Raw genomic sequence first — 12,449 nt, forward strand, 5'->3', positions numbered from 1 at the left:
TGTTTGCTGCCGCATGGAGATACTCAGATTATTTTTTGCATTCCGCCTAATTACATAATTAGTCTTAATTAATTATTGAACTTCTCAAATATTATGTTTCGATTAAAAGTGTCAATGAGAAAATTGTAGACCGACATGAGAAACTCCAGCAAAGTGCCTCGAGCGGCCAGTCGCGCGGCAATTTTTCGTGCACTAGCGGACTTCTTTCATGCTTGTAAAAACACTTATTTAGCAAGTATTGAGTAACAGAAAGCTGTATCGGAAGTCTCTTCGTGTTGTTGTAAGATGTTTTTCGTTGAGACTTTTCATGTAACTATAATATTTGAGAAGTTGGTTCATCATTTAGGACTAATTATGTAATTAGGCAGTATGCCGAAAAATAATAATCTGATTATCTCTAAGCGACGGCAAACAACATTACCTTGGTTCTGTCCACCTATGGGGCATTTGCATGTATTTAAGGTTCGGTTCAAGTTACGTGGGACACCCTGTATATGACATACAAAAATGCGTGGGAGTGTCTCGAGTGGCTTTCCAAAGCGTGCCCATCTTTCCAACTTTACACGCTTCGAGCAAACGTCGCTAGGCGGAGCAAGTCCAAAGCGGCAGAAGCTCGTTCCACCTCCGAACACACTGAATACAGTGCGCGAGGCACCCCACAGGATCGACTCGCGCGCGTTAACACGTGCGTGAGCACAACAACAAAACATTGTCACCCAAACGTACGCACCCTGAACCATTGATCACTTCGAGCAACCGCGTGAATGTGCAAAGTGAAATTTGAGCAAGAAAGTGCCTTGTTTCTATACAACTATATAGGTGTCGCACGCTATACGTTGAACAACAACACCGGTGGAAGACGCTTTGCGAAAGAAAGTTTTTCACTTGCGATTGCATTGTCGGACATTCGTACGCAAAAAACAAGACTCAGTGCACTTAATGGCACTTCCGTCCTAAAGTTTCCATTCCTCGTTAGGCGTAGCCCGTTAGTGAAAATAGTACAAAACAACAATAACATTACCGTCAAGTTCCATAGATACTTTTTATGTATATCTTATTTATTTTTATCTACATCTAGATACTGTTTCTATAAACGCTGATTACGGCTTCACGAGCAACTCGAATATTTCTAGCTTATCAATGTCGTTCTAATGGTATACAGCTACCGCTTGCCCCCCTAATTGCGCATGGGCAGTAAGACCCGTGGATGTGCGCTTTTGACAGCATCTGCAGCAACGGCAGCGGTGCAACGGTAACGCTATACTGCTTAATATACCCTGGAATGTCGGCAGTGCGCCTTCCTCAAAGCGCGATATATGGTGCGGTGAAGCCACGAAGAAAGACGTGCCCTTATCACAGTGCTGCTTGACGTAAGTTGCAATGCGCGATCAGTTACGCACAGATAGATTATTGCGGTTTAAAAGATTTAAAAAATAAATGCGTGCATATATACAGCAGAGTGCAGACGTATTCAGTGGACGTAAGTAAGACCGGCGTGCCCCCATAAGGCAGTGAGTACAAAGTATGCGAAACATGGACAAGCGAGGCAAATCACGTATGCACAAAAGGTCGCTAATTCGTACGAGAAACGCTTTGCGGCGCCACATGCACGTACTATCCTGGACAAGGGTTTATCGTGGGAGTAGTCAAAGAGAGAGAGAAGCAATAGATGAACACAATATAATTTCGCTGGTAATGCTTCGCACTCACAACATGTAACATGAACTGTTCCAAGTTCGCGCAGGAAGTGATTATAGACGCGAGGGGATATTCAACCTATTGGCAAACGCCTGTGGTCTCTAAACGATTGTCCCGGTAGTTAGCGAAAAAAAGCTCATCGCATTCACTTTCTTTCTTCCTTCCTTCCTTTCTTTCTTCACAGGACACGAATGAGGTTACTTGCAATAGCCAAACATTTATGTGACAGACTCGCCCACTTTGCGAACCTGAAATCCCGAAGGGTGTTTCTGTTTCACTGCAATTGGTATGCTAACACTTCCTTGTTCTCATTCTTATTCACATTACCTTACAGGCCCATTGAAGGGCAATAAGGAGGGCAACAGTAGTTACATGACAAAAATAGCAAAGTTCAACGTCGTTACACAATATCAATACGCAACGAATTCAGGTTATCATGGAATGTTTCACGATTGCATGGAGATGGATGCAATGTGATCCGAGAGACTGTTCCAATGTGCAATAGCGCTTGGCAGCGGCGATGAGTTAAATGCCTGCGTTTGACCATGAATGCGCATGAAACTAAGTGCGTTATGAAAGCGACGAGATGTGCGCACAGGAGCACGAAGCGGCAAACAGTGAAAGTTATTCGTATAAATGTACATGTGAAACAGACATAAAACAGCAATGACGCGGCGATCTTCTAGTGAGTGAAATACAAGGTCTCGTTTTATTCGGGTTAATGCTTGAATGATAGTCGTAGTTGCCAGAGATGAATCTGGCTGCCCTATTCTGAAGGGCTTCCAGCATACGGATTAGATAATCTTGATGTGGTGGCCACGTGGATGAAGCGAATTCTAGACGTGGGCGAACATAAGTAAGGTATGCTAGTTTTCGTACATTAGAAGGCGCGTTACGCAAGTTTCTACGCAGGTAGCCGAGATATTGAGAAGCTTTGGATAAGACAGTTGTTACATGCGTTGACCAGGATAAGTCCGATCAAAGATAAACGCCGATATATTTGTACGATCGAGCAGTCGAAACTACGGTATTATTAATCGAATAGTGGAACATTGAGTTAGTGCGCTTTCGACTAAACGAGATTAACTTGCATTTGGAGGCGTTAAGGGGCATCTGCCAAGTTACCTCCATGGATTCCGCGGTTCTAACTTAAATCGTCCACTATATAAAAAAAAGCAGTACGAGGCTCACAACGTCATGAAGAGTTAAAAATAAGCTTATAAAGCTAAATTTAAAAAAAAATTAAATTCTGGAGGTTGAGAGTGCCAAAACCACGATCAGATTATGAGGCACGTCATTGTGGCACACCACCTGGGGTTCATCGACGTGCACTTAAATCTCAGCACACGAGCGTTCCCGTATTCGGCCTACATCGAAATGCGGCCACCGCTGGTGCACGGATCGAACCCGAGACCTCGAGCTCAGCGGCGCAACGCCGTAGCCAGTGAGTCACAGCGGCGGGTGTTTACGAACGGTTGACTCGGAGAGACGAACGGGCGAAAATTTCTCAGACAAAGTAATCATGGCACAGAACTTCAGGGCCTCATTAAAGCAAGCACTGCGCCCGGCTGTCCGTTTTTTCGGCTGAATACCCTGGGACACCACCCGACAAGCGACCGCTTCGTATAACGTCTGTATACCGTATACCGGACGCGCAGGCACTCATCTGCTCCCGCAACTGCGAGAACAATGGACAAAGGGCCGCAGCGGACGCGTGCATTGCACGCTTCCTTCCTTGCCGGCTTGCTGTTCTTCGCCTCGCTTTCTTTCTGTACGTCCTTTACTTCATCGCCTTCATTGTGTGCTTTCGGGTGGCGACATATTTGTTGGCTTCCGTTGATATATGGGGAGTTCCTTTGTTTTCTCTCCGTCTACAATCTGCCTTCAGAAACTCGACGGCCGTCAATTTTTGGTACCAATTTCAGCTACACGTTGTTCTCTTACAACAGCTGCAGTGTAGCTGCGATGGTGGCTATCGGGTTCTGCTGCCGAGTAGCGGGGTCGTGGATTCAACTTCCGGTCGCGGCGGCTGCATTATCGCTGTAGTGAAATACCTTTTTCAGATGTTTTGTTCGTGCACTTTTACTTGCGGCCGCTTAAAGGAAAGCCCCAGGCGGTAAAAAAAAAAAAAATAATCCGTAGCAGGGTATAGGCTTGGGCGAGTTGATCGTGGTTCATAATGGCGGTGTTTGCGTAGCGCACGAAAGTAGTATATAAAGGAAGCGCCCCTTCCATTGCTCCGTCACGACCTGAGCGAGATTACCTGGCCGAGCGCAGTGCATTCGTGTGCACGTGAAGTGATTTGACTTATCAATGACGTGCTGGTCCTGCGTATCCCCCCTTTTCACTGTGCGTTGTCCTGTTTGCAGCGCTTACATATTATGCTCGTACGCAAATAAAGATCAGTTGGAAGTTAGCGCCGTTTACTCTTATCTGTCCTTCCTTTCCTATACTTTCGTGGGCTACGCAAACACCACAGTTATAGTCCCTAGCCTTCCGCTGTGTCGGCGTCCTTCATAGCCAAACGAGAGCTTTGACACTCTAACCCCTGCCTATCGCTATTACTCATTTGACATACATATATAAGTTAATGCTGCAAGTTGCGTGCTTCGACAAATGGCGCGCACTGCGCTTCCGTCGGCCGAAAGCACGTGATCGTCAATGCCGCTGTCGCAGTTGTTGCAACACACAACTTGAGGTGTTCGAAAGTACTCGCCGCAAGGAAGAGTCATATATATATATATATATATATATATATATATATATATATATATATATATATATATATATATATATATATATAACGAACGTCGATTATCGCTCCCACGCGAGGCGCGCTGGCGTCCTACATTAGCATTGCTAATGCGTTCTGCTGCGTTATGAAAAGCGCGCATTCCCCATCAGAGCTCGAGATGTTTACAGTGCGGAGCGTCTCGGAGAAGGATAATGCCGATTAAATCTTTATTAGGCTCAAGAAAGAAGAAAAAAAAGCAGGACTGGTTTAAACCTAAACGGGGAAGCGGGGCGACGCTACAAAAGAATATCGCTGACGGGAGCCCAGATGCACGCGTGATGGACGCGTGACATTATATAACTGCCTACTTGCACGCCACATGCACTGTCTCTTAAAGGCTAGTCATCTCGCAAAGTTTCTTTGTGACCGAGGTTAGGTCACCACCGGCGCGCACTTAATTTTAAATTTAGAGCAGTTTAGTCAGACACTGCTTGGGCGGAGGAGCAGGGCATTTTCAGCTGTTGGCCCCTGCCCACTGCATTTCTACTTGTTCTTCCCATCTGTCTTTTGTGCCTGTGGAGCTCTTTCGTCAATGCCAGCGCTTTTGGACAGCTTCCCACTGGTCATTCTTTCCGTTTCAAAAGCTTTGTGTACTGAGCACCCCCCCGCTCCCCCCTCATGACCTTTTCTCAGTATCCGTAACGGAACAGAGGTAAACGCTACAGCAGGCACTTGAACCACCGTCTTCTTTCGCTTGTTCCAAATAAGATTAAAGCGAGTTGTCGTAAGCACGCTGTACAGGTGCGTAGCTTTAGCGCTCGCCTTCACTGATTATGAAATATCAAATGGACACGCGCCTTCTCCTTTCTTTTGTCCTCAATTATATTATATATATATATATATATATATATATATATATATATATATATATATATATATATATATATATATATGTGTGTGTGTGTGTGTGTGTGTGTGTGTGTGTGTGTGTGTGTGTGTGTGTGTGTGTGTGTGTGTGTGTGTGTGTGTGTGTGTGAAGAACGTCTTGTCGGTGTAACATCGAGCGAGAGAAGGTCCGATCACTCCGAAGGCCCACGCAGACCTCACAAAGATCTTCGTGCGTTCCAGACTGCTGCTCTGTAGGTCCAACATTAGCGAAATGCCCTCAGCATAAGTTGTCATGCGTTTGGCCATGCACTGTGCAGTGCTCCGCATAAATGAGAGCTCGGCTCTGTTTTACCGTTGCCCCCTTGGACGTATCACACTTTCCTCGAGCCTGCTTTCCTTAAAAGCTTGAACACAGTGTTGCAATCGCTATCCATGCTGAGATCATACATTTCCACACATGAAAGCCTTCTTGACATGCGAGACTTATTACGCGGATAACTAGCCAGAAATCACTCGCAAGGCCAACTTCTCAAACATTTTCAAACGATCGCCGGCACTCGGAAGATCTCGGCTGCTTGCCGTTGGAGCTAAGACCTTTGTACAAGAACAAAAAGAGTGTCTGATACGCTAAGGAAATCAATCAACTCGATTTCGCCGGAACGTTTCACACAGTAACTTTACGAGGTGTGAGCTCTGCAACCGAATGATAAAGGTACAACGAGAAAACCACAAACGGATATCACCAGAAGCAACGCGAAGGAATGACAGAGCAATAAGAACGTTAGCAGTGTTCTATTCTTCCACTTTGCCCCTCCTCAAGAGTAGGGTAGCCAACCGGGCACGTCCTTGGTTAAAGAGGCAGACAACCGTTCAGAACGTGAATCGAGGTAACCCCACTGATGGAATGATTCCCTATCGTATAGTGGCTAAAACGAGCCATGTTTTCTTTTTCTCATTAAACATGGATTTATATTTTTAAATCATCACTAAAAGTAGCGAAAAATGACCTTTGGTGCTCCGCGCGGCAAAAACATGAAGCTGCATAAGAGATCCACCACGTGACCTTCTACTAGTGTATGCGGTAACTGGTCTTTTTATTAGTACTGAAATGCAGGATATTTTTATTGTTATAAGTTGTTCCTCACTCACAATGTGCAGATAAGCCTTCGTTTGGTAGTGAGGAGAAAAGTGGTGCTGTGCTGCCTTCGCCTTCGTTTTCGATGAGTTGGCTTCGCTCGTCTATCGACCTATCGACAGAACAACGACGACGGGGGCCAGCCAGTCATGACGTAGGCGTGCACTCTGTGGAAAACGCGGTACAATTACAAGAAATGTCTGTACGACAATGCGAACTTATTGCGCCAGCTTTTTATTTTCAAAAGCGGTTGAAAATGTCAGAATGTATGTTGTTCACACTCACTCCTGTGCAAGCAGTGCAATCGGTGGCTTTCACAATTTGCGAGGCGGGCTATCGACATCGTCCTCACTTCTCAGCGTTGCTGGAGGAGGGACTCTTACTTTTTTAGGCGCTGCTAATCTTGCTTACTAAATACCCATGCGCTTTTGGAAGTAACCGCTGCGGATGTAAACGCTGCCGAGGGTGAGCTTTGCGTTGCGCCATCAAAAACTGGGTCCTTAAAAATCGGTGGTCAGTCCCTTTAACCTCCTATACCTTTCGCTTTTCGTCTCTCTCTCTCTCTCTCTCTCTCTCTCTCTCTCTCTCTCTCTTTTAGCAGTGCTCAACAAACTCGTGCTCAATCAGGCCGCAATGTCTGGCCTTCGAACATGAACCGCATTAGGCGATCACCACTGTCGTGTGCACTCGGGCAATTCATGCACTCGGGATTTCTTGCAGGCATAGATGCGCGCCGAGGCATTGCGCCCGGTCAAGGTGAAACAAGGGGAACGACTCCCCGTCTTTTCCGAGTCACGCGTCACCGATTACTTGCGACAGTCACCGAACGTATCGTCGACCAAGGTCTACGCAAGGAGGGTTCATTAGCATGTATCTACAAATCCATCGCGCCATATTCGCGCCCCTATATTATCCCGTCCTTCGACCACTCTATTCGGAGATAAAAAAGAAACGAGCGCTTTCGGAGAAAATTTTCACAGGGCATAACAGCCGACAGCCATTTGTTCAAACTATGTTTTTCTTTTCGTTCTGCTTTTTTTTTTCTGTGTTGGAGTAAATTAGCGAAATATTTGTCGTTGCTTCTGACGCAGCTAGCAGAGGCGCTATATCGGAGATCGTTGTTCGAAATGCGCGTTCAGTTCGCATTCAGTTTCACCTCAAGCGATTGGCCGTGTGAGGCGGCCAATCGCTTGAAATGAAACTGAACGAGAACTGATCGCGCATTTCGAACAACGATCTCCGATCGCGCCCCTGGTCGCAGGTAAGAATGATCAGCCGCAACATGGACGCGAGTTGCAGTTGCTGCCGTCCTTGAAAAAACACGTTACGCAACAGAAAAGCATAAAAGCGAAAGTTATCGCGCACACACACGGCACCGCAGCGCATGGTGAGAAGCGCTACAACGCTTTTGCAGGCGCGCACACTGTACAATATTTTACGCCTTTAAAAGTGAATGAGGCTGTTAATGTGGACTTATAGACGGATTGGCACACTTATTCAGTTTTAAGTGTGTAAGTTACATTACAGTGCATAATTTGACTCGTGGCGGGTTGGCGACTTCGTTTCTCCTCTACAGGGAGCCATTGTGCCAGCAAAGTGTTCCTCCGAAAGTGCAACCAGAAAATAGGAAAATCGGGATATATGCGCAACATGACTGAAGAAAAAAAGAAGCACGCTTCGGGAAACTACGGGAAGCAGGCGTGTGTGGCGCAGAATCCTCAGGATAGAAAAACGCGTGCAAGAGCAAGCCGCGAAAATGCCCGTAGGTATAGTATAATGCCTGTTTCACATGTATCGATATTGCGCTGCGTTTTCTTTTTGTTTTTTTCGCGGCTGCGATTTCCGCGAATGTGAACTTCGCGTGTTGCCAGTTTCACACGTAAACAATCTCGCCGGTTATGAATTTCGCGTACAGTCTTTCTCAAAACGTTTCTAAGCCGCTGTGCAAATCGCGAGATCTGTCGTCCAAGCCACGTGGCAGGGCTCCCAACACACGTCTCCGACGCCCAGAACGGTGAGTAAATATAGCACACGTTTCTCTCAACGCGCCCCACCTTAATTTGAATATAGGTACAAGTTTAGCGCGCGATGACCTCCGGCTACCTGAGCCAGGTAAGAAAATCATGTCTACTGCCACATATCTATTCGAGCAAGAAAAATAAACAGGCACAGAACTCGTACCTTACAGGTCGGACCACGGCCGCTCGATGACCGCCCGTGGCCGGACTAAAAGATTGTCAGTCCTCTCGCCATCTTGCTTCGTTCCAACATTTCACACAACTAAAAAGAGCTCCCTTGTCTGAAGTAATAACAAAATCTTGGTGTGTCCCGCGAGGCCGCTGCCCAGGTCGTGATGATGGTTTTTATTCTACTTAACGAAATTATTGCCTGGAATTTTCCCGCATTCAATATTAATGAAGCTGATTTCAACCTTCTATACATAGTGGCGCAAGCTGACGCTGTTTCGTTTGTGTGTCTTTGCAGCCTAATAATACTGTAATGAATTCTGTTCCATTCCGGTCTCCGAGACTTCGGAGCAGCGAGAGTTCTTCAAACGACCCTGATTGGCAGTCTGACGACAGGTCCGGTCTAGTCCGGGCGTATATAGGTCTCAGAACTTTTTACCAAGATTTCACTTCGGATCAAAAAGAAAGAAAAGAAAGAAGAGTGCACGTCGAGTGATGAGGACAGGAGAAGAATGAGAAGTAGAAGAAAAAGGCGTACAAAAAGACGGGCATGCGTGTTTGAGGGTTGTAAGGCTCATGCGAGCGCAGCTCATTTTCTTGTAGAATTCAGCGAGCAAAATTGCCGAGAGCACAAAAAAAAAAGAAAAAGGAAAAAGAAGAAGGAACGCACGGGCAGACGCGGCGAGTTTTGTCTTCTGTCACTTGTGTGCGCTGAATTCTACAAGACGAAACCGTACCAACTCGCCCAAAGTTTCTGTTCTGTATGCTCGACAAACTCAGCTTACCAATTCTGTTCATTTCTTTTTTTTTTTTTCGCCTTCCAGTGCAGAAGGCATTGCGAGCTACGATATTCTGGTTTCGTTCTTTTCTTCTTTAAACTTCGTTGGTCTGCTCGTGCGCAAGAACGACAATGGCTACTGATCGGGCTGCCAGCGTTATGGACCGAAGCAACTAAAGGCTTGAGTGCAGTGAGGTCGTGCGGGGGCCCGGGAACCTTTGTGCCCCAAACTCCTCAGTCTGTACAATAAAGTTTTTATGATGATGATGATGACGAGTCGCACGAGCTGCCGGTGCCGGCTGGTTTGCGCGGGGAGGGCCCCTTGCAGAAGAGGCGGCGACCACGTGACACAAGCGCGCAGGCGCACGCGGGCGGCGGCCGCCTCGTCGACGAGGCACGTGTGGGGTGCGTCGCAGCCGCCGCCATTCTACGACCGGCCGTAGTAGTGGATCATGGCCTTTTGCGTGTTCATGAGTCGGGCCGCGATGAGCAGCACCCCCGCGGGAACAATTCTGCGAGAGGAGAACAGGCCGCGACACACACACACACTCAGGCTCAGGCAGAGACACGGCTCACGAAAAGCAACAAAAACATGCAACACGGCGCGGGCAGACAAAAAAAGAAAGGTGAACACGACCAGAAAGGAAGCAGATACAGAGGGAGAGGGGGAGCATCAGCCACGGCGTTTTCATTCTAAATGAACTTTTAAAGGACTGTTTAATGTCCTGTTTTTACTCATGTTTTCAAACAAGATGGCATTTTTATTTTGCCCACATGTACCGCTAGCTGATTGCTCGATTGATTTCAACGCCCCAAAGCAACGCTGGGGCTCCGAAGGACGCCGTAGTGAGAAGGTGGAGGGGGTGCTTGGATCAATTATAATCTAAGCGCGCGAACGTTATCATTTTTTATTTTGCCTCCCTTTTCTTTTTTAATTTTTTTACTTTATTTTTAAGTTTTGCATCCATGGAAGGCGACCGCTGGAGCCGTGGAATAAAACCCGTGCCGCGACGTTGTGATCAGCACCAGGCGGTCCAGGCTACTGAGCCAGCGCTGTGGACCCCCGGCTGTCCACTAAAGCATTTGACATCTTCGCCTGCCTGCTCTGTGTGGGGTAAGAAATACAGCGAGAAAACTATCGTCGTGTGCGCACCTCGTCGCCGGCGAAGCGCGCTGCTGTTACAGAGACGTGAACTGGGTCTTGCTGACCGCCGGAAAATAAGTGCCCAGGTGAACCAGACTGGCAACGAGCCAAGTGCTTGAGTGACCGTGCCGAGTGCATTTAATGCGGAGCGAAAGGAAATGGCATCTTGGCGAAAATTACGTGCGGGTGCGAAACAGGCGGTAAGATTCAAATGTCCCATTTTTAAAAGTTGTTTGTGTAAAAAGATGCAAACTGTTTTATAATATACAATATGGTCTACGTTAAAGCAGCAGCGGACACAAGGCTTTGCCAATGATTTCCCAAGTGCCCGTCTTCTCAACTGATGAGGAGGTGAGTGTGCTATATCCGAACGAGGAATGCCACATCAAAAAGCAGGGTTTCGGGAACTTATTCCCCCGTTCAACGAACACTAACAGCTGTTTTCATATTTTTCAGCCCTCACGGTTCGAAACAAACCATGGTCTATATAAGTTGGAACTTTTCATCGCTCTGTGGGGTATCAAGTTGCTTAGGGACAGTCCGAAATAAGAACCATTCATTCATTCATTCATTCATTCATTCATTCATTCATTCATTCATTCATTCATTCATTCATTCATAGCTTACACTTCGCGCAACCGAACTACAGTTTGTCGGACTATTGTGTGTATACAGTTGAAAAAAGTTCGCGCTGCTGCTCACGCACATCGTGTATGCCGACGCGCAATCTTAATGTAAAAGAAAAGTACAGTGAGCTCCCCACTCCCGGAGGTCAGACCTTACTAAAAATAACCGCCCAAGTACTCCGTACAGATGGTTAACCAGCAAAGCTGACACGTGCGGTCCTGGTGTTTATCACTGGGTTAATCCCGACGGCGCATGCATTAAACGTCAGCTGGGTAGGCTGCCGGATCCTAGCTGCTGCTTGCGCTCGGCTGCACGAGCCTGTTCTTGTGCCCTGGCTGCAGCATCGGCACGTACGGCGTAGACGAGCTCGTTCCCGGTTCTGCTCGCAGCGTTGCTGATCGAAAGTTGCTTGCTCCTCAGGAGTACGTATGACACGTGGCCTACCCACTTCGGAGCAGGAGAGAAACTGATGCGCGAGCGCTCGGCTGAGACGGAGAGCAACGACGTCACTACTGGCACAGCCGATCGCGTCTCTCTCTCTCTCTCTCTTTTCGCGCATGCGCATGTGGTTGCGCCGGTGGAGTTTTCAACATACAGGTGACAGGCGGACGGACGAAGCGGCTAGCTATATACAGCTTCGTTGTGGAAGCTAAACCTTTTTCTTTTATAGACACAAAGCGTGTGTCTGGCTATAACTGACCTGAAAGAATATGTGAAGGCCGCGATTAATTCATTAAAGTGCATAAAACTTCTGGCAGTAAGCTTCTCATCAAGAAAACTTCTGGCACCCTCGAAAGCTTTAACAAGCCCTGTATATGGCCTGTAATGGCATCGCGCGGGCGCCAGTGAAATTACTTCACTTTCATTTGGTGAGCAATGATATTGTTTTGCCCTTTTTAACAGCCCGAAAATATCTAAGATAAAAGGCATGCGCTGCGAATGAAATGTTTGATGGCCTTTGCTTGTGGGCTGCAATTCTAAAACATTATGAGGAATAATTCAGTCAAAAACTGAGGACTAAGACTTGGTTTAAGCAACTTTGGAGGTTTATTAGTGTATGTAGCATTTACTTCGCATACACAAACACCTACATATATGCGGAACATCACGGTAACGACAATGGCGAAAACTCGCCCGGAGTGTCCACGTAATTGCTGTCGCAATAGAAAAAGGTGTACCGGCACCGACATCAGCCTAAGAAGGCAGTGGAGGAGGCCGTGGCGAACGCACGATACTCGGAAAACACTTTAGTTCCAAAT

General features: G+C 46.9%; 1 protein-coding gene across 2 annotated transcripts in view; it reads right to left on the minus strand.

Moving 5' to 3' along the window:
* Nucleotides 1-12,449, minus strand: part of LOC142579546 (epidermal retinol dehydrogenase 2) — an 89,446-nt gene that overhangs the window by 9,768 nt on the left and 67,229 nt on the right. The window contains exon 3 of one of the 2 annotated variants that reach the window (XM_075689880.1): nucleotides 5,388-9,931. The exons of the other annotated variant lie outside the window; for it this stretch is intronic. Coding sequence (XP_075545995.1) covers nucleotides 9,847-9,931 — 85 coding nt within the window. The 3' untranslated portion in view covers nucleotides 5,388-9,846. Of the gene's footprint in view, nucleotides 1-5,387; nucleotides 9,932-12,449 lie in introns of those variants that run through there. 2 annotated transcript variants of the gene reach the window in all.

This window comes from Dermacentor variabilis, chromosome 4 (assembly GCF_050947875.1).
Source record: "Dermacentor variabilis isolate Ectoservices chromosome 4, ASM5094787v1, whole genome shotgun sequence".
Lineage (NCBI taxonomy): Eukaryota > Metazoa > Arthropoda > Arachnida > Ixodida > Ixodidae > Dermacentor > Dermacentor variabilis.